The sequence below is a fragment of the Typopeltis vanoorti genome, chromosome 2 (genome assembly GCF_054136105.1).
Source record: "Typopeltis vanoorti isolate ZY-2024b chromosome 2, IOZ_Tvanoo_1.0, whole genome shotgun sequence".
In the NCBI taxonomy this organism is placed as follows: domain Eukaryota; kingdom Metazoa; phylum Arthropoda; class Arachnida; order Uropygi; family Thelyphonidae; genus Typopeltis; species Typopeltis vanoorti.
This window is the reverse complement of record NC_143550.1, coordinates 7,724,147-7,747,695: the sequence shown is the minus strand read 5'-3', so window position 1 is coordinate 7,747,695 and position 23,549 is coordinate 7,724,147. Positions and strand designations below refer to the sequence as shown.

Sequence of the window (23,549 nt, the reverse complement as noted above, 5' to 3'; positions counted from 1 at the left end):
GACACCGAGACAGGACCTAGTCAGCACACCAGCATGACCAATTATTCGTGTTTTGAATGTAATCATCGGTCTTTCTCCCTGATGATATCCACGTTACGTTGGATGAAATATATCGGAGTTTTTGAATAAAGTTGCATGTTTTTTCTACATGCGCATGCTTAAAAGTGTCTATAACGATCGGCTATTTTGCATCGCCTGTTTTCTTATGATCGCGTCCCGTCTAGGACGCGAGAAACATCAGTTGAATGCGAGTTAGTGGATGCATGCGAAGGTAACAGAATTTTCTCTTCCGGAAATTTGGCAGAAGAATACGATGATTTAATAGACATAACAGACTGGCCGCATGTCTGCTACGATCGTAACTACAATCAAATCTTGCAGATTTCATGTTGAAGGCGGCTGAGTGTATAACATCGGCAAAGAAAACTGTCTATAAACTGCAAATCGCATTCAAACTAATAAAACATTCGATTCGATTTAGTGAGGTCATTTTCTCAAAGTGGATTCAAGAACACTAATTATTATTCGCTTTTAGAAAACGAAGGAAATGAAACCATTTTGCTGACTTCCGCTGTGGCCTTTGATACCAATTAAAAGGACGTGCTTCAGAAGTTTGTTTATTGTTGTTCGGAGTTACAGCTGAGACCATTTTGTATGTTAATTACATGCATGCTTCAGCCAGGTTGTCTAGAATTATCAGCCAGTGTTCGATATAAAATATCTCCAATCTGCTGGGACATAAAAACTTCCTCCTTCATGTGAGATCGGCTAATTCATCTTCAGTTGAAAAGTCAAGGCCTCTTCAAAAAAAAAAAAAAAAAAAGAAAAAAGAAAACTCGTCGATGGAGAATCCTTCGCTTGATCGGCTGGCAAAATGGAAAGAAGAGACAGGAAACAAATCAATCGGAGGTTGACGAGAGTATAGCGGAGTTTTAAGGGAAGGTTTCAAGCCTAGTGGTGTCTTTGAATATGGAAATACATTTGAAGTGTTTCTTTAAACATTCTGGCTTATTGCAAAGTTCTCTAGTGCTGCATTCGATCTTTACTTGCGACGAGCAACAGAAATGCTTGCTATGAAACAAAAGCAATTCTTTTTTCGTTCCCGGATTACTCGATGTCTGCACATTGATTTTGCGCAACGAAGACCTAGAACAGGTTTGCTGGTTTGTTGCAAACTACCCTCGGTCTCATGTAGTCTGATATTCAAAATGTTTCGTGACACGGATGTCTTACCGCGAGAATCTTATTGTGCGCGTGTGTGTGTATTTCTCTAAGTCTCAATACGACGGTACTCGCCAACCAGATCACTGACCTTTTCGTATACTGAAGGCCAATTTGGGTTTTGCAGATGCGTAAAGAAATGGAGTTCTAGTTCAGCTCACGGAATCAGAAACTTGTAGCGGGAACTCTTCGACATAAGTAGTGATATTATCGTGTAGCAGTAAAGACATCTTCTTGGAATCCAAAGTCTCCGGTGGGAGGGTATTTCGCTCTCTTCACTCCTAACAACGCTTATTTTCATCCCGCCAGCGTTTTTGTCTGTCAGCCGCATGTGTTCCCTGGCCAGTTCGCGCGAGGAAAAACCCTGCCACCAGGATATGAGACCGTCTAACTGACCTTCACCTGAAGAGCCTTCATAAAGATTCCTGGCTTCACAAACGGATTCGAACTGGTCTTCTCCGTATCAAAGTTACGAATAAGATTGTTACTCATTCCAAAATTTCGAACCATTTATGATGACAGACGTGTATTTAACGAGTCATACATGGATTAGCTGGTTTTCTGTATCGAAGCGTTCGTTACGCTAAAGTTTCTTTTCGTGCTAGATTGTCTTTCTGCTGAGAGGAATCCATTTGAGCCACGTTTATTGCATCTGTTGAACGACTCCTGTCCCTTCTTTTTTTATTTTATAGCATGTATTACTGCATGTTCATTTTCATATCGGTTTTGAACCGAAAGCACACTCCGGTGCTTGGTTTCCGAACAAAGTACAGCACTTGCGAAATAACTTCCTTGTGTACACTGCGCCGTTAGAAACATCGAGGCCGTCCTATTAGCGAAAGCCGAAATGAAATTTTGCGTCATCACCTCCTTTTTTGATTTCGACACGTGATTAGTGAACGAGCCGTTACATTAGACGTAGGCTCTGTGACGTCTGCAGATGAACTAACTGTTCGCGAGACACGCGGGTGGCTGCGGGAAATTATTGGCACCACGCGACAGACTACAAGGACATGCCGGAGCAGTATGTACGTGCAGCAGGTTGTTTTTCACCAACAGTTTTATTAATCCGATGAGTATTTCTGGAATATATGCAGAGGAGTAACAGCCTGATGAAGATTTTACAAAGAAACGGGCAGTCGAACTGAATGAGTATTTTCTGGTCCTGTGGATGCCTTGAGTGATATCGACTCGGTTCTGTGAAGTACACTTTACGATGAACTCTCGACTAACCACTCAGGTAAATGTTTGCTTACGAATTCATTCCGTTTAGATATATTTAAAAACAACAACTCTACTCTAAAACTCAAAACATTTCTGGTGTTTACGCGGTTACAATTTGATCATCTGCAGGAAGAAATATGCATTACGAAATGTTTGCTATCTTGCAATTTTATTAAAAAGAAATAGAGACTAATCTTTAGGAGTTCAAGCGTGCGAAGATTTACTTGTTGGAAAATGTAGCTCAACTCAACATTGGTTGCGAAGGGATTTCAGTTCAAGAAGCAGTCCCATTGCTAGAAGGCTACAATCTGCAGTAAACTCGAACTGAGATTTTTTTCTGCATAATTAAATCATCCAAAGAGAGCGTGGATGAATCGGTCAAAAATTCAGAGTTTGGTTGTGGGAAGGGTAATTAAGTGATACATTTGGGACACGATGTTGACAAATACATCTCGAGCTTTTTTAATCATTCTTGTTTAATTAATCTGATTGGCTTGAATTTCTCACGCATAACAGTTATTTCGATTTTGATGTGTCATCATTTAAAAAAATACTAAACAACCTAAGAATTATTTCGATTCATAGGTTATTGCTCGTCATGTAATTGAAATTCCAAACAATCTTTTCCTCTGGTTTCTTGTTGTAGTTGTTTGGAATTGCAGCCGAAGGAACCACGAGGGCCTCAAATCAAGTCAAAGGGTCTCATGGCCCTTTGAAGGGAATCACTGGTCTCGCAACATTCGAAGAACAGAACTGCTGTTCATTTAAGTGCCAATCAGCAAGTAGCTCTGGCAGAGCCGAAAAAAGACAGTCGTCCCAAGCGAGCTGCTTTTAAAATTGGCATTTCCTCAATGAATGATTGAAATGCTCAGCAAAACCGCTCAAAGAAAATTATGGATGCTGGAAACGCCATTTTCTTACAATGAAAATTTAAAAAGCAACGTGAGGTTTTTAGTTGTAGAGATTCTCCATGTTTTTCACAATTTTTTTTATTATATTATACTATTAATCTCTCTCTCTTCCTTGATCCTGGTCTCTCGCTTTATTCTTTCGAAGGACTTCAGTTCTGTGTGCAGATTATTAATTATTGCATTTTACAAGCTCGTTTCGCAAATCCGGTTTGCAACTGGAATTGTGAAATGAGCTTGAAAAACGAAATGGATGCGAATCAGCTCACAAAGTTCCAAAGCGACTGCTGATTCCACATGAAGCAGTGCTGTTGTTTGTTCTTGATGCTCGCATCCTGGAGCCAAAATTCCGCATCATCCACATGCTTTCTGTATCTGACTGGCAAATTATATTTGGCTCTTTCTTGTTCATCTTATTCCATTTTAATCAATTGAATCATGCAATACTAAAAATGGAATTAAAAATCTAAGAGCCCTCGTCTAAAAAACTGCGGTCGGGTGTAATCCTCGTCACAAAAACATTTCACGTAAGAAGGAAAAATATAATGGCGACGACCTCAAAGTAGTTTATACTACGAAAGTAGTCGGAGTATTTTCCTCTCCACCCACCCAGTAAACTTTCACTGCCCTCCTTCTAAGCGTAAAATTGAATCTTTATAGCTTCTTACTTTATAGCTCCAGATTTTATTTCATTCCACGCTAAACTTTTGAGTTCAAACGTTAAAGTTTCCATGAATGGGAATGAAATAGTTTTGCTTTTGAAAATATGAAATGAAATAAACACAATTGCGTTTAATTCGCATTTACAGACATTAAAAAAAAAACCATTATATGCCTGTATGATGGTATCTCGATCTTGTAGCGTATGAGGTGTTGAAGTGATTGATCCTTTGGGTTATGCCAAAGTTATGCCAAACTATCAGAACGACTTCCCAAGAAAAGAAGAGACAGAAGGGAGGATACTAGATGAAGCGTGGCAGCTTGATCCTCATTTTAGGAGTTACACCCTCATCAAACTCAGCAAAAACTGACTCCACTACTCAGCTTCAGAAGAGAGAGCTCCGTCGACATTAAATTACTCCACAAGTGAAAAAGTTAAAGGCTTTAATACTGCGGAATCATTAGATTTAGTAAAACAGAATTCAACAGCATTAACAACTAATGCAGCAGAGTGAATTAAGAATCGCAATGATAAAAAATATTAACGTAGCGGCCATTAAAGAAACAACGGGGAAAATGTAGAGGGGTTCGAGAGAGAGAGATGCAAGAGTCGAAAAAGGATGAAATAAAATATCATCATAATAATAACCATTAAAGTATTTCGGGGAGGACACCGAGAAAAATGACTTAAAACTTTGGAATAAAACCGTTGAAAAGAAAGACAACAGAGAATACCCGAACACAGACGAGCATTTAAAAGTGAAAGAAATATAGCCGGAAACATGGTACAAGCACAGCACAGATTAAATGAACATATTTTGGCTTAAATGTTTCGAGAAAAAAAAAAGAAAGTTCTTACGCAAAATTAAATGCTATAAATAAACAGCAGTGGATGGAACACTACATATTAACAAGTGCGGAAGAGTTTATAACGCTTATCTCAACAAGAAGCGACTATCGATCTAAATTCATTTCATATGGAAGAATTCCAAAATATCCTCAAAACTTCCAAAACGCCACCAGGCCACAAGCCTTGATGAATTCAGCTCATTCAGCTCATTCAGTATGAAGACCAGCATCGCATATAGTTTCCTGAATAGCAATCTATCTGAAAACAATATAATTCTGTAATTCAGGATTAGAAGCTATTCAGGTAAAGATATTTCTGTATTCAAAAAATGAGAAATTTATAGGAAACTATAGATATATAAAGCTTTGCTTTTCAACAGTTTAACCACTTTTAAATAGGCTTGCGCTTGTATAATTTACGCGGAAATAATCAGCAGAAGACTAGCTGAAATATCTCACATGCTCTTTCGTTGCACCAACAAAGTTTTTAAAAGAGTAAAGATTTGGCCAGTTATGAGGTTTAAAGGATAAACTTTGCTCACTTTATAGTGTCAGAGACTTGGTCTAGTTTCTTATCCAAGTATTCCTTTCTAATCCAGCATATATTTTCCCATATCAACTGTATGTGTGTGTGTCTGTCTGTTACAGTTTAAGTTTCCTTTATTTCATTTAGTTTTACTTCAATGTCAATATTTCACAATCTTTCTCATTAAAACCATTCCCTTTTTTAGGCTTAACGGTAACTGACTTTTGAATATCGATGCTATTCAAAGAGTTTACCAATACAAATAGTTTTTTTTTTTTTAAATCTGCACCATAATTCTGAAGAAGTAATTAAACAGGAAGTAAAATCTAGAGACGGAAGGCTTTGTGCAACTGTAAGTCTTTCATAGCCATCAGAACAGACAGGTTTGAAAAGTCGCTTCAGCTCAAAAGACCATATTCACGTTGTCCAACTGATTATTCAGCAGTGCAAAGAATATCAACTCCCATCAGGTCTTGCTTATAAATGCAGCAGAAAGAAATAAAAACAAAAATTGAACGACCAATGGAATCATTTTCACTGAGGAATACACGAAAGCAGGGTGACACAGTTTATCCGAAACATCGTGTTTTTAGAAGAAATATTCAAATTTCTTGATTGGGAAGAAAAGATCCGAAAATAAACGGTAGTTGTTTATGCCCATTCACGCTTTGCAAGTAACACAGTTATCTTTACTTCAATCCCATATGAACTTCAGACTTGTAACTCTGAACTTCAAACTATTTGCGAAACAGCTGGCTTGAAGATAAAACGAAAGAAGAACCAAGTTATGTTCAATGGCTATGTGCAGCCAGAAATAATAAACATCAATGCCGATGAAATTGAACAAGTGAATCACTACATATACTTAGGACAACGGGCATCAGTGAATCAAAATACTATGAAGAAATTAAAAGAACAGACACTGATTGGCTGGAAAGCATTTGAAAAACTGCAGTAGATGTTCAAAAGCGAATTACTACTTATCTCTAAAAGGAAAGGAAAGGAAGTCTTGGCTGTTTATTCTTTTCATATTGATATATGGGTGTAAAGCATGGACATTAAAGCAAAAAAATAAAGGAAAGTCAAAAACTGCGAGCCACCCACAATTTGACAGGCAAAGATATATGCTGGATCAGAAAAGAATACTCGGATAACAAACAAGAGCAAAGTCTCTAGTACTATAGAAAGTGTGAAACACCTTGAGTGGCACTGTGGTGAGCATATTCAGAAGAGGACCCTTCCCTCACAGACTCCCTTCAGTCACTTTATCACAGGTACTCTATTTCAGCGCTGTGTCTTTTCTGTAGGTACTTTCACTTGCATTGCTCCCCTGAATTGGCTGCTGACGTTCCTCCACTTTCTTCTAACCATGTAAGAACTAGAGCAGCCACTGGCCGACATCCATACACTGTCCAGCTCTGAACACACTGAAATACCTTCATTCTATCTACCTCTATTCCTAAGAACAATCTCCCCCATACTGTTTTCCCCACTGAGTACAACCTCCCACTCTTTAAGAGACATATCAATTGGCTACAAAATTTCTCCTTAATCACTTCTCCACACATGGCACTAGTGATATAAGTCTTTTGACCTTTCATGTGTGGGGTTAACAAAAACCAAATTGCTCCAGACAAATCCAACAACGGGCAAAAGAGGTGCTGGAGTAGATATCAAGCTAACACAACCGCAACAGCTACCAAAATAACTTTGTACTCATGAAAAGATGATGTTGAAAATGCCTTCACCAGCAGTGGAACGATAATAACTGATGATGATGATATATGATGGCTCATGCAATGAGGATAACACAGTTAATCATACGGACATAAACCTAGTAATACGGATGTGAAGATATAATTTTTGCAGATGATTTAACGAATAACATAGCAAAGCGAAGTTTAACTTCAATACTCTTGTTTTAAATTATAAGAACACTGTAAACAGTGTAATATGTACATGCAATACGACTATAATAGTTAGTTGTTTTTAGGAAGTGTTTTAAACATGTAATATGAATGCGATACGATTTTGCAGCCTTGTGGCAACTTTTCTAGTACCACATCGTTATGGTACTGCTAGTAAAGAAAGACCAAACAAGCTACCAAGAAGGATCGCGCATTAGGTTCGATTTTAGAACTGAAGTTTTTTTTTCAATCAATGTTAACATCGACTCTTCTGAATGTCACAGGAAATTGCCTAATATCGTGTGTTTATAATACTGCTAATAAAAAAAAAATGCAGATGTAGTTTTATGTATACCATTCATTAATAACCACCGTTGATGTTCCGTCTCTGCAGAATTTCATTTCCCGTCGCTTTATCCTTAAGGGAGTTATTATTCTTAGTTGAAGACAAATATAAGATGTGTAACCTTCGCAACGTTTTCATTTTAACTCGTGCTACGATTCCATTCAATTTTTTCTTTGTTTTGTTTTTCTACAATCTCTGTTTTAATTGTGTTCCTCGTTTTAAACAGCTTCCTTTTCAGCTAATGAAACTCTCTTCGGGATTGTTCAAAATGACGTTATCTTGGAATTTATTTTACCCTTTCAGTTCCGGAAGCGACGTCGCCAACACTTTACCAGCTGCAATTTCTCATTCGATAGCAGCATTTGCTGCTTTAATACCATTGTGATGTCCTTGACATCACCGTCTCCGAGCGCACGAAATACTGTAATTCTCAAAATCCACGCATCTTAACCTCAAGTCATTCGATTCCGCTTCTTTTTTACTCACCTTAGTTTTAAACTTGCAAGAATTGTCATCTCTTTTTCTTTTCTAGCCCTGATTTTCAGATCGATCCTATCCGAATGTTTCCATTTACTCTTTATTATTATTATTATTATTATTATTATTATTATTATTATTATTATTATTATTAGACTTCGCGTCTATTGGAGATGTTAATGTCAGCTCTTTGCTTTATGCGGATGATGTTATACTTCTAAATAAATCCGCTACAAGTCTACAAGATTCTCTGACTAAATTGAATAGCTGTTGTAATAGATATGGTATGAAGGTCAGCAATAAAAAGACCAACACAATGAAAATAGGCAGAATCATTGAAAATGTCAACTGTGTTGTGAATGGAGAACCTGTGGAACAAGTAAAACATTTCAGCTATTTAGGCACGATTTTTACTGAAGACGGTAAATTCGATAGAGAAATAGACAACAGAATCAGCAAAGCTGGTATGGTCGGAAGCCAATTGAATAAATTCATATGGAATAAGAGAGAAATTAGTCGGAACACTAAATTAGCTGTATAAAAGACAGTGTTCAAACCAGTTTTAACTTATGGATCTGAGAGCTGGGTCAGAAGTAAAACACTTGACCAAAGACTGGAGACCGCAGATATGAGAGTCCTGAGAAAGATTAGAGGCGTGAACAGATGGCATCAATGGCAATATAATATTAAAAACTAGGATATTAGGAAAGAACTTGACATTGTCAGCATCCAGGAATGCGTTAGCAGAGCTAATCTCAGGTGGTATGGTCACTTAAACAGAATGGGCGAGGAAAGATTAGCAAAACAAGTGTTCTCTGCCAGGTTGGCAGGAAAAACCCAAAGGAAGACCAAGATATAGGTGGATAGATACGGTACAAAGTGCCTTAGAAGATAGAAATATAAGATCTGATAATGTTGGAGTCTTGACAAGTAACAGACTGATTTGGAGGAAAATTGTAGATAGGAAGTTAGTAATGATGTAATTTTTTCATGTAGTACTATCATATCCTGTACAACCCTTGTGGGTGCATGGCAGGAATTTGACGATGATGATGACTTCGCGTTGAATTCGATAAAATTTCTATCCCAAACATTTTTCTATGCATTCAAAACCTACATGTTTTCTTGTTTCTTTGTTTATTTTCGTTCTCGTCAGCATTTCCCATTTTAAACACGATACAAGTGCAACTAATTGGTTATATATTTACTAAAAATTTACTGTTATGTGAGTAAATAAAAAATAATCTTTCCATTCAGTAGTAATGCGTCTATTTCTCAACTATTAACCTCGATTGTCTGAAAAGTGCAGCGTGTATGTAAAGTAGATTAGTTTCGGTCGACGTGCACAGCCCTTGGATATTTAAAGTTGTCACTGGTCAGCTGTTGACCTTTGCGCGTTAATCTGGGAATGGTTAATTCTAATTTTTCGTCCCAGCTGAACTTGGATTAGCTCAGAGTCAATGCCTAATGACAAAACTAGACCGGGATTCTCTGTAATCCCTAGTCTGATCTCGGAGGCGATGGAAAGAAAGAGGTGGAGGTCTAGTATTAGTTTGGAACCGGACTCGGAACTTCTGTCGATTATTATCTCAGAGTTCGGAGAATAACTTCATGTATCTTTTGAAAGACTTACCTTCAAAGCATCTTTTAGAAAGCAAATTAATATGGCCTACAACAAGCGGATAAATTAAAAATTTTAAAAGACTGAATTTCTCTAGCTTTATTATTATAATCTGATTTCATTAATTTTTGTATCAGCTGAAAGACTGGCGCATGATGGGTGAGCCTTGTTTTTCATGAACTCCAAGAGAACAGTGTATACATACCAACGTCATCCTTGAAGAAACATAAAAAGCATTCCCTCGAACTCCTTGCTAGATTCACGTCCGTCTCTCTTTTCAATTATGAAGTATTCGCCAGTTTTGATGTGCAGAGAAATGCCCGCTGTGGATTAGAATCAAATGAGTTATCCGTTGCCGCAGTTGCCTTCTGGCATGACAAAAGATCATTAAACAAATCGATCAACCTGAGGAACCATCTCTACAGCTTGTTTCGGAAGTGCATGAACATTCATTTGCCACATCGTCGAATCCGTTCACGAGTGAATTGTTTCTGGAACACCTCGCTCCACCAGAATGCATTTGCATTTTTCATCTGCAGTCATGTAAAGGATAAAATAGATAAACAAATAGAGTGAAAGGAGTCAAACTCTCTCTCTCAGTTTTGACTATTATTATCCAGAGAGGTACCTTAACTGACTGTTATTTCTATTGTTTCATCGATAAGATAAATTTGATGTACTTGATGAAAGCAACCGTCAGGAACAACTCTGGTGCTGTTTTTTTATAGGTATTATTTTCTACTACACATTCATCATTAGCACAGCATTTGGTTATTCTGTTATTATTATTATTACTATTACAAGATACTTCCAGAGAGTCACGAACTCATCGAGGCATGACATACCACCCGCACCAGCTGACACACCTTTTGTTCAGTTCAGCACTCTATGAGAGAAAAATCTAGTGTTCATCCCTTTCTTGTCTGCATTCATTCTCAACTTCCACGCTGCCCTCTCGTCCACTCCCCACCCCTCCACAAAATGAAAATTTATTTCTAACAGCGTCCTTTCAGAAATTTTAGATCATTATCAAAAAACCCGTCTTTCCCCTATTTGCTAGTCTGCACTTCACACATTCGTGATCTGTTCTCATAATCTATATTCCTCAATCGAGTTATAATTTGCATCATCTCTGAAACCAAGAGACTAGATCTGCGAATAACAGCAGCTGAGGTCATTTTTCCAAAACCTTGTTAAATGTCTTCGTTATCCTTACAAGTAAGTGTTCGTTTCAGCACTGCGATTAACCCGTGAGTTGTATGTGTAATATTTGCTATATGGCTCCTATACCTCATCTTCCTAACAATTATCCTTCAACTTTCTCCAAGATCCCTAGCATGATCAGTTTCTTCTAGAATATTCCATTTTCTAGTTTCTTCTAATATGCCATTGGATATCTCATCACATCCAAGTGCATAACTTTACATTTCCTAATCATTTTCACATGCCCACAATTTCAATCCATTCTGATCACTCTGCAAGTGTTGTATGTTAGTCGCGTTCCTTATTATCCTGCTTATTTCTGCATCATAGAAAGCAACTGTATGCCCCTGTCAAATATTGTTGAATAGTCTTGGTTCTCACCCAGCAGAGAAATCAAGAAATCCAGAGACTACATATTAATCAATAAAAGATGGAAAAGATCGATCTAAAATGGAAAAATTCTAAAAAAATTGATATGATACAGACCATGAATTTCTTACAGCCAAATTAAACATCATATTTGTGAAGAAGAAACCTCCAAAGCAGAAATAATAGACATCATCATACAAGCATCAGTATGGATAACAAATTACAAGAAAACTTCGGGCAGTAAGACAGAAATAAGACATAGGAAACTGCAGGAATCGAGAACATTTCTGGACACAGCAACAAACATCCTGGGTTACTCCAAAAACAGTAACAAAGTATGGATGACCAGAGGCATTTTGGATCTAGTAGAGAAGGAGAGGGGGAGAGAGAGAGAGAGAGAGAGATGAAAAACAAGCTGTCGGTAAAAATACTCTTGAAAACAGAATCTTTTATAATTAACTCAAGAAACAAGTAGACAGAAAATACAGAGAAAGAAAGACCCAGTGGCTAAATAAAAAGTAGAAGAATGCAAAGATGCATTTGAAAAATATGACACCAGATCTTTCTCCAAAACAATCAACGAAATCGCGAAGAGCTACTTTTCCCTATTACCCCATCGCTTACTCGATGGTGACAGGAAACCCAACAGAAATAGAAACAACCTGGTCAAAACACTTTTCGCAATAACTCAAAAATAAGAGCATCCCACATCAGGCCCATCATACTGCTCAAGTAGATCAAACAGAATCCCAACCAAAACTTCTAGAAGAAGAAATTATCATGGTAATAAGATAAATGAAGAATTAAAAGGCATCTAGGTTGGATAGCACCCAAAAGAACTTTGGGAGGGAGGAGGAGAAGGGGCTACCCAATCCCCGCTATTTATACAACTTAATATTAGAAAAAAAGGAAATCCCTGATGACTGGAGACTCAGCAAAATCATACCAATACATAAATAGAAATAGCATGCGGATTAGTTCTGATTAGCCTTCTGATATCACCATTATCGAATCCAGTTAAAGCAATTGTAAAGGTGCAGTGAATAAGTGTCTACTCCAAAATGCAATTGATGAATTCTCTTCCCCTAGGATGGCTCTGCACTAGTTTTATTTTCAAGTTACCGAGAATGAATACTGCTGTGAAGCCGTAATTTTAATGGCTCGTCTGAAAAGTTTTGCTCGTATATACAGTACGTAATCGTATACGGTTGAATTTGAGTCATTTCTTTTATAAATTAAAAATAAAAATCAAACGCAGCATTTCGGTCGCCAGTTAATTTATATAATAAAGCCGAAACTTCAATTTTGAATTTCAGCATTTTAAAATAAATTTTGGATATTAAGAATTAATCAGAATCGGAAACTTTTTTCTCTTCCTTCCATTATGATTTTTTACAGAATTTCTGACATTTCGATTTGATCTATGCACAAAATTGTTTCGTTCTGATGAAAGAATTTTAATCAAACTAAATTCCATCCGTCGCATCAGAAATTTTGTTTATCAGCTGTTAATGTAAAATTGCACCCACGGATTCCTCTTGAAATGGCCGTTCTTATACAGAGAAATTTCCCCTTTGTAAGTGACGAACATCCTTCATCTTGAAGCAATACTTTTTGCATAAAATGATTTTTTAAAAAAAATTAAAACAGTGTTTTATATGATCATATACTTTGCCGAATAGTCATTACGATACTGAAGCGAATATAACTGAGTAATATTTGTGCATCTACTGCGATTAATTTCAAATCATGTTCTATTTAATATTATGTTGTAAATTATCTCGGAGGATGAAATTTTGTTCAGTCTTGAAAGAAAAAGAAAATCCCGTTTTATTATTATTATTTATAATTTTATAGCGGGAAATTTGTTGTTGTCATCGTTTTCTGTAATCGACATTTCAGACTCAACCGCATTAAATCAGCGTCACAGAATGCAACTTTTCCCACCCGCGTGGGAAATGTCGAAAAGTTGCTTATACAAGCCGAAACTCACTTCTGCTGTAAACGCTCATTCGTATGCTCATGTTTTCCTCACATCGTAGACGACATTCAAACCCAATTCTTTCAAATCAACGGGCACGACAGTTTTCCAAGTGCGCTACGGTGAGAGAAGAAATGATTATATTTACATGTACCTGACTGCATTATTTCATCGATAACATGCGTAATATTGTTACGACTATTGGGTGCGTGTCACTTCCTGCACACAAATGATTGTAAAGTTGTAGTACGCTGTGGGTGGGCTGAAGGGTTTCATTTATTAATGTTTTTATTTAATTATTTTGCATTTTATATTTTTGAACATAGTCGGAAACCTTGTTTTAAAGGACCAAACATGTTTTTTTTTTTTAACACCCCAGGCGTCCAATAAGTTGGGTGGAGATCCCCACCCCCAGCAACAAAGTTCATTTCCACCCAGACGCATTCACAAACACGCCCACGGCAGGATTCGAGCGCGCAACCTGTTAATTGGAGAGTGGATTCGCTAGCCACTCCGCCGACTAGGCCGGAAGAGATAATATTTACTAACAACAGTATGCAGAATTCGAGAATTTTAATAACAAAAAAGAAATGCCTGAAGGCGGATCGATTAAAAACGCAAAAGATGCTCCCAAAACAAACTTCAAAGATTCAAGTACGTTTATTCAAACCATTTGAAGAAACAAGTGTGTGTGTGTGTGTGTGTGTGTGTGTGTGTGTGTGTGTGTGTGTGTGTGTGTGTGTGTGTGTGTGTGTGAGTAAATTTTAATGAGAAATATAAATGCTTGTTTATTAGTATTTTTAAAAGAGGCAAGTTCAATTAAGATATTTTTAAATATTAAATAATTTAAAGTCTCTCTCTCTCTCTCTCTCTCTCTCTCCTTTTGCATAACAAGTATATAATACGTTTGCTAACGAGGCCGGCTTCGAATGCAAAGTCGGCCAAACTGGATGACGTGTCTGCCGCTCCAGCAATTAGGCCGTTTGTTCGAATCGCACAGCGAGCATGGATGTTTGCGAATATCTTTTGGTGGGAGATGAATATTATCTCAATGTTACTTATTGAAGGCAGGGCCGGATTTAGACTTGCTGAGACCCTAACCATACAAAATCCAGAGGTCCCCTCCCCCCTACTGTTTTAAATTACATCAGCTGGTCTCAGAAAAATTTAAAATATATACGCCTTTTTAATATATGAAAATATATTGTCTTTTAATTTTTATTAAAAAAATAATAAAGTATTTGTTTACAAAATCACAGAAATAATTATATAATTAAAGGGTTTTAAAAACGACAAATAATGCTTAAAGAAAAAAAAAGAAGGCAAAATATCTCAATCACTTTTACAATGCGCCAAAATTATTTTAATGTTATATTTTGTATATTTAAAATTATTTAGAAATTATCATCGTGATATGTCTGACTTCATTTGAGTGATTTTTCTACGAATATTTTTTATCAATTTTTGTTTTTTTATTTGAATCCCCGGCAGATTGCGAGGCCCTAAGCTGTAGCTTTTTTAGCTTATACGTAAATCCGCCACTGATCGAAAGTATTAAGCAGCTGATAGTTTCATGTATGGTCTCCAGAGCAGGGATATCCAAGTACATAACCCTCAGCCTCCTTACAGTAACAATGTACGACAGGTTTCCTAATGCATATTTTAGGAATGTGACTGATCTTTCTCTTTGGACACTGTTAACGAATGCTTGGAATAAAGTCGTGTATAAAAATACGTAAATCGACCTCCTTGTATATACACCAACCAAAAGGAGTTCATACCGAGCCAAAATGCTGACAAAAGTATTTCTCAAACCCAGGCTGTGAATATTTGTTTTAGTTTGCTGGGTTTCTTAATGCGAATATTTACTGTGCATTGTCATCTGAAATTTCTAAGGAATCAAGAGCGGAGAAACACGGTAGTTGGAGTGCAATGCCGGCAGTATGCTGGCTATATTAAGATCATATTTTAATTCAGTACGCAAATATCGAGTTCATCTATTTCGGTTTCAAAAAACAAAGCTCAGTTTTTTGAAATTATTGTTAACTCAGTTACTCTGTTTTTTTTTTGGGGGGGGGGGGAGACTTATAGACCATTTTTCTGACCTTTTAAACAGATTTTAATACAGACAATTTACAACATGATGTGGTCTCCTGTTTCTCTCTCTCTCTCTTGTAATGACATTTAAATGATATACAACACCTGTTCGCTGTCCTTTTCGACTTTCCTTCTCTCTTCAATAAAATCATAAAGGCGCTTTCTTTGAGTCTATAACAAAATAACGTGCGATGTCAACAAAATATGCACATCGTACGTAAGGTTTTTCATTCTTAAATTTATTTATGAAACCGGCCTATGAAATATCTTCTGTTTCAGTTAGTACTTTGGGAAGAGTACAGAGGAGCAGTCTGATCCGGAGAAGAGTTTATCCAAGCCACCTCAGATCTGTATTAAGTGAGGTGTGCCTATAATAACCGAGCAACAAGAATCGTCTGTCACCAAAACCCACTCTAGAGTGCAGCTGCAGAGCGACGACGCCCTCCATTCGGCTAACTAGGCCTACCGTTCTTTATCATTAAATTTTCGTATATCCAAACGATAATACCTTTAATGATGAAACATTTTCTGCGCTGATCTTTAATTTCTATTTCAGATGTAACTTTAGGACTTCGTTTATATTTCCATGTAACTGTAAAATATTATATATATTTATTTAGCTTGTTTACATTTCAGCTTTATTATTTGTATATCGTTAAAATACATGTTTAAAAAATGGGAAAACCGATGTGGTTTCCTGTTTCTCTCTCTCTCTCATAATGACATTTAAATGATAAAAGAGAGGCAGAAGAAAACGGTAAGACATTCCAAACTGAACGAAGGTAAAAGTGCCAGTTTCTTTAATATATAAACTACAGTCGTATTTCTTTGTGTTCTTACATTTACATTATTTCCACTTTCCCCCACTCTTCGTGAAGAGTGGAGATTATTTACTAAACCTTGCGATGATCCTTCGGGGCTTTTGCGCTTACGGAACCAGTTTGACTTTTTTTTTCTTTTTTTTTCTAGGGGAATTCCGCCCACGAGTGGATTAAAACTGGTGGGTCAAGGTTAAGTGAAGAAGAGAAGGTTGTTCACTTTTTTTTATGAATGTAGGTCTCATTTTCTGGGAAATCCTGTTAGCAGGAGCCGGTTTTCGCGTGATTTATCACCATAATTTAAGAAAAACCCGACGAAAATGTTAGATAGATAAATGTCACCATATACACAACAGATTCTACGGAGGAAAGATATTTAAATCTCCCGTAAGAAGGATATTAAATTTTCTGTACACAAATTTCTGATGGTACATCCGGCTTTTAGATCATTTCAGCAGACGATATCGATTGAATTTTTCTTGCTAACTGATAACGTACGTAGTGATAAATAAAGTTAAATATAGTATAAAAGATATGTCCCCTTAGGATTTTCTTTCAACTGAAGATGAGTTTCTGTTTTCATACAGAGATGACAGGAGTTTTTCTCCATCAAATTCGGGTTTTTCATATTTTTATACGAAAAAGCCTAGTAAAGGGTAACTTCAGTATGATGCTGCCCTAGCCTATTACTTTGAGGCCAATGTTGCTTTGACCATAATTCCAAGCAAACCGTTGTGAAAAAGCAGGCTTCGTAAACTCCTTATGAGATCCACAAAGTACACCCTTATCCTCTCACAGTACTTAAAAGGAATGTCGTTGTTGCTTTTCGACTGGTGTACACATTGACGTTATTATTTCACAGACATTAGCTTTACATAAAGCACAACCTACGAAATGGATGAAAGAGTTCCAAGAGATAGAGAGAGATCTTTCTATCGAAAGATCCGTTACACTAAAATGATAATTTATCATATCGAACTTTAATTACATTCTGATACCATACTGATAAACGATAATACAAAGTTTCATTTAAAAATAATTGCATAACCTCCATATAAAAAGATTCTATAGAATTTTCTTCATAAGGAAGCTTTAGATTTCATTAAAAATCTCGTAGCTTACCAAAACAAAACATTCTTTCTTGCACAGCTTATTCTCACTGTTGTTTTCTTCTTCTACAAAGTCTAGTCATTGTCATGGCTGATAATTAGCGCCGAGAAACAGGATATTCAAAATTAATGCTTGGGGGGAATTTCGCAATATGAAGAAATGACAGCTGTGTTGACTACAGTGAGTCATTGGAATGAGAAGGGTTTTGAAATAACTGTGCTATAAATATTTCATAAATAAAAGTGCGTGCGTGTGTGTGTGTGAGAGAGAGAGAGAGAGAGATTTAGCGAGCGCGTGCCAATTTTATTCCTAAAGAAATATTTTATTTTAGGAATAAAAATTAAGTTGAAGCTTTCTGTAACTCATCACAATACACAAAGAAAACTTCAGCGTACGAAGTTGAAAGTTTTTAACCACGAATCTTACGTATGGACATCCCTTTGCTGACATCCCTTAACACTTGAGAATATTGTGAAAACAAATTATTAAAACAAAGCTAAAGATGAAAGGAAAACACTGAATGATATGAGGAACTATACACTATGTTGATATATGATAAGAGATCGCATGTTTTGTTTTGTTTTTTAGGAAAAAAATACATGCCTGCGTGCAGCTATAATATCGGGTCAACTACGCTCCTGCACATTATCAGTAGTAAGTGGAGAATAACTTACAGACTTCGAAAAAGGAGTTATCATAATATGTAAGAGCATTGACCTTCTCCGTTTATGGTGGTACGAGACGATGAATCACGCAGAATCGACTGAAGGCAAAAATATCAACAGATGAAGAAATGTGATCCATCGGCTAAGAAATGCACAGGAGGGCTGAGGAGCTAATACCAAAAGTACAAAAGCCAATGAAAACTGTGATAAGGAAATGTTTGCAGTTGGATATCAGAACAGTCGGCCAGAAGTTCGGATTATTATTATTATTATTGCGTGAGACCTCCAAGAAGCCACTGCGGTTGAGCATTTCTCGCATAATATTGGGCGCTCTGCAACGCAACGAGATGCAGTCTCAATTCATATCCAAAGGCAGCTACAAATAAGCAAAACGTCTAATATGTCAATCAAGAAGTGCAGACTATTATTGGCGTAAATAAAATGGTATCTAGTTCATAGAGCATTATAAGACAGTGAGTGACATGGAGCGATAAATCACGCTATGCAATTTAACTTTCAGGTTAGATGGTGTGACGATGGTGTGAGAATTCCTTTTGCCTTGCCCGAGTGCCTCATTGAAGCCTTGAAATTTGGTATCAGAATTGAAATGGAGTTGGAGCTATTTCTTCTCTTATGTACTCCAGTTCTGGACTCACTGCCTGGAAAGATGAACACCGACGGATATGCAACGTTTCTGAATAAGGTGCAGCTTCCTAGATATGTTGCGGCAGATATTTACGCAACAGGCGTATGTCTCTTTCAGTACGACAATGCATCATATCCCTGTGCAGGTGCTGTTGCGACATTAAGGAAAATTGTATGGAAAAACCTGCCTTCCCTGCGCAGAGTCTCAATATCAACTCAATGCGATACTTTCGGGATGGGATGAGGTGTTTGCAGTTTGGTTTTCTTTGAAATGTACTGCGATAGCGATGTTTCTTTCAGCTTTGAGTACTATTGCTACATTCACTCTGAATGTAGAAATATCCACTAAGTTATTAAAAAAAATACTGGTTGTACCCAAATGCAATAAATATGCACATTAAAAAATAATAAAAAAATAAAATTCAATTTATAAAAATTCCACGTAAGAAGTATTTATTTCATCTCATCTATTATGAATTAATGCCTGAACTGTGCTTTGTAATCCAAACATAATTTTTGGTACTTCTGGCTTTCAAGCAGGCTTTTTTATATGAATTCTCCAAACGAAGTTCTGTTAGCTTATCTTCTTTATTACTGTGGGTGAGATAATAGTTACAATAGTCTAGTAACCCTTGTTTGGAGACCAAACATGGACTTTTGAAAGACACGTTAGACCTGTAAAATGTAGGTGAGTGCCATATCATGATATTAAAATATCTTTTAATTAAAAACACAAATACTAACTTTTATTTTCACAAATTACATTAGGCAAATCGTAAATCGTGTATAGTGAATTAGTGGCTGTTGACAAACGAAAACCTGAATTTATAAAAGATATATATAATACAGAGGAAACTTTAAGTATAGTAACAAGCCAACCAGAAGATTTCGGCTTTTAAATGAATACTAAATTTCAGAACATGTTGCAAATAAGTACCGAGGCATAGTGGAATTTTGATAGTATAAAAATCTGAATTCTGGTCTCTTCAAGATTCAAACATATAATATAATGGACATTTCAAGGGATGGTGAGCGAGCTGGTCTCACAGAAGTACTCTTCCGCCAAAAATGCATTAAAACCAACTAGGGAGAGCCCATAAGTTGACGGACGAATACACTCTTCACTTAATTTAATTAATTAGCATAATATAATTCCTATGATGTGATGGTATAAAAAGAAAATAGAGTGTTTTAAACTCCGGAATATGGATTTCAGACGTATTTGTATTTTTTAGATTTATTGTGGACTGAAAGTAAGACTTGAAACGTTATTTGTATCCTTGTGTTTTCAGATAGTTGCGTCCGTTGTTTCCTGCAGGAAACACCGGGCTTCCTGAAAATAAAATAAAAAAAGACTTCGCTTCCTTCTAAGGGCTATGTTTTATAGTAGTTATGGAACAAGCTTCTAAGGATGTTATATGATAAACTGTTAACTACATGTGTTCGTCTGGATGATCCAACAGTTCCGAGGTATAAGAAACCCAAGTTTCCAGGGGATCAGGGAAAAACTGCTACCTGCATAGAGACCAGTTCACTCTGTCTGCTTAAAGATATTCGCTAACTTAATGTGGCAGGATTTACTACCTCATTTCTATTTTAGGCAGCGCTTATAAAATTATAAATCGTAATACGTTCAATTGCATTGGTTGGTATTCACCAATCAATTGAATTGATTTTACTATTTTTTTTTTCTTTCTCTTCTGCTTCTAGTAGATTATATTTAACTTTGCTACTTCTAATGTTAGTCGGTGATCATCTCTCACCATTATTCCAGGAATTTCAGTTTACCAGCTTCGTTTATTTTTTTATGTTTTCTATATATATATATATATATATATATATATATATATATATATATATATATATATATATATATATATATATATATATATATATATATTCGTGTTCCTGCAGTTTCTCTAATTCTGATGTGATTTGTTTTATGATTTATTCTGTCATTTAGCATCCTTTGTGTCTATAACTGTTTAATTCTTTAACTTGCCTTGAACTGTTTAACATCTGTTTTCTATCACTTCTATCGTTCTAAAATTAATGAAGAAATCCATCAATTTAAGATGACAACTTCTCCACTGTCTGTTCACATCTGAACTAATCAATTTTCACGTGTATGGTTCACCAACATGGACACCATCTGTTGTCAACCTACAAATAATTTTCTTTTCATTAGAACCGTCATTAGAACAATGACAAGTCAGAGTTTGAAGAAATCCAAATGGTTGCTCCTAATATATTCTGCGGTATTTTTTGAATTGGGTTGTCATAAAAGCCTTTTGGCATAAAAAGGACCTGTTGTCTGTATTATTTCTTATACAATTTACTTTTCAGCTCTCTCTCTCTCTCACCGTCTGTCTAGTCTCAAGCTGCTTGGTAGATGTTTTTTTCATTTGTTTGTCGTTATTATTTCGCCAACATTCTTCCTTCATAGAATGAAGACAAGAAGTGTGTGTGTGTGTGTGTGTGTGTGTGTGTGTGTGTGTGTGTGTGTGTGTGTGTGTGTGTGTGTGTGTGTGTGTGTGTGTGTGTGTGTGTGTGTGTGTGTGTGTGTGTGTGTGTGTGTGTGTTTCTTTTCTGCTTGAATAATTTCTAGAATCTCTGCTTCCTCAACTATGAAACTGCTTTCTAATTGTTTCTAACTCTGGAACTTATAGCCTTATTTTCTGCATCTAAACTCACTTCAGTCTTAATTTGCGCAGAAAAAAAAGAAAAATTTTAAATGAATAAAGACAGAGAGAGAGAGAAGTAATACTTAACGAGTGTGTTTTGGCTCCCAGCTGATTTCTTTAAAAACATTGTTTATAATTTATAACCAGCAGCATTTATCATACTTACGATATTAATTTCTTTCATCGAAAAAACTTCACTGAAATTTTCCGATGAAATATTTAAAATTCGCTATTTAAGTTTTAAATTTAAAGATTTAGATTTTATTAAAATATTGTTTGAAATGTTTAAAATAATAAAAAATTTAGTGAAAAGCCACTTTAAATTTTATCTTCAGATCTTGTCTGCGAAAATGTTGAGAGAAAACATCTGCAGTCCCTCTGCAACAAAATGTGCAACTGACTTTCAGTTTTTTCAACAGCACTTGAATTCATTCTCCGAAATTATATTTGATTAATATTTCGCATGGGAAGAAAACTTCGCTAATGCTTGAAGGCATTCTTAAATATTGGAAAGATGAAAAACGAATTCAAACAGCAGAAATTAAGTTTCTCAGAAAAACAGCTGGATATACCAAGTGGGACCATAAAAGAAATGAAGAAATCTTGCAATCCCTGAAAATAAAACCAATTAATTACTACATAAGACAGTATAAAGAAAAATGGCTAGATCATTTAAATCGAATGGACAACAGCAGACTACCAAAAAATATTAATCAGATACAAAATAAGTGGAAAAAGAAGAATCGGAAGAGCAAGAAAGAGATGGCATGAGACCGGAACAAGCCACTTGGCCTAAGATCTGTGTTAGGAAGAAAAAGAAATGAATGCCCACCAGATTTTCGAGAAGGGCTCATCGTTAGAAATCTGTCTCATAAATTAACCCCTTTTGAGATGTGTAATTTTTAAACTTTGCAATAAACGTATCGTATAACTTTTAACAGAATCCAAAAGATATTTTTGGGTGGGCTCTATTCTATGCGAAATAATTTGTCCCTCGGTTCATCAGTGAGGGGGTTTTACTGAAACAGTAAGTTTGTGATTGCAGATGATTCCTGAAAGAAGCCTTGGAATTAGCTACTTAGTTTTTGGAAAATGAATTGACCCACATTCTTCGAAATTTTATTATTAGATAAGGAGGATATTCTTTCATTCTGGTATTCAACAACAACGAAAAAGAACATCTTGCTCTTTATAAATTTTTCATTACGATAATGATAATCAAACCTGCAAATTTGACGAATGTTTCTTTTTTTTCTTTTTTCTTTTTTTTTCAAAGAACTAACATTTTTTTTCAGAAATTAGGTTTATGAATCTTTCGATTTATCTTATCTTTATCGTAGCCACACCTGTCCTCATCTTATTAAGCAATGTTCTACTAGCGTCCTAATTTTTCCATCTATCTAAAATTAGTTAAAGAATATACTAACCCCAGTTCTACAAACTCCTTCCCCTCTTTACCCAACAGATCTTACGACTGGTATAAATTCCTGTTCTGACTATGAACCTCACCCGAGAATAAAACATTTTAATTAGTCGAATGACTTCTAATAACTGAACGGACATGGTTTATTTTTAATATGTATTCAATATTTTGAAATGTGTATTCAACATACTGTCTACGTATTTGCGTTATTAAAATATAAAAAAAAAACGTCTCTAGGGCCAGATCAATTCACATGCAAAGGGTAATTAGTCTACTTCTTAAGTTGAACCGAACTGTTGTATATTGACTATTTCTTCCTTAATTATTAGTGGTAAAAAACTAAAATTCCTTAAAGAAGTGGAAAGCAATTCCATTACGAGAAAAACATGAGCATTTAACCTTCCATAAATCAGGAATGAAAGCGATGAAATTTGATCCGCATGGTTGCGTATCCAATCTCCAAACAACACCTGTGGGTTTGAATCCCGCCGTAGACATGGATGTACGTGAACGTCTTTGGGTGGCACATGAATTTCATCGCCAGATGCGAGACCACCAACCCCCTTATTACAAGCCCAAAGCGAATTGAAAAACAGTTTCATATTGATGACTACAGTACCAGAATTAGGTTTAAAAATGCAGAATAAATTAACAACAATAATACAAAAAACAAAAACATCCTGAACCTAGAATGGAAATTTCAAAAAAGAAACAAAATCACTGATTTTGTTTATTTTCTAACTTTTTTCAAACTTTACTTTAAACTTTTTGAAAAAAGTTTAAAGTAAACACTTTAAACTTTTTGAATTGTTTTT

The 23,549-nt window shown here is 35.9% G+C and overlaps 1 protein-coding gene across 2 annotated transcripts in view; it reads left to right on the top strand.

Moving 5' to 3' along the window:
* The first annotated feature begins 2,184 nt into the window (after positions 1–2,184).
* The window catches only part of LOC150108805 (uncharacterized), a 57,464-nt gene continuing 36,099 nt past the window's right edge, over positions 2,185–23,549 (top strand). Inside the window, exon 1 of one of the 2 annotated variants that reach the window (XM_090403388.1) lies at positions 2,185–2,461. In XM_090403388.1, the coding sequence (XP_090259514.1) occupies positions 2,438–2,461 (24 nt within the window). In that variant the 5' untranslated portion in view covers positions 2,185–2,437. Of the gene's footprint in view, positions 2,462–13,680; positions 13,947–23,549 lie in introns of those variants that run through there. The other variant, XM_090403380.1, reaches the window with a different exon arrangement.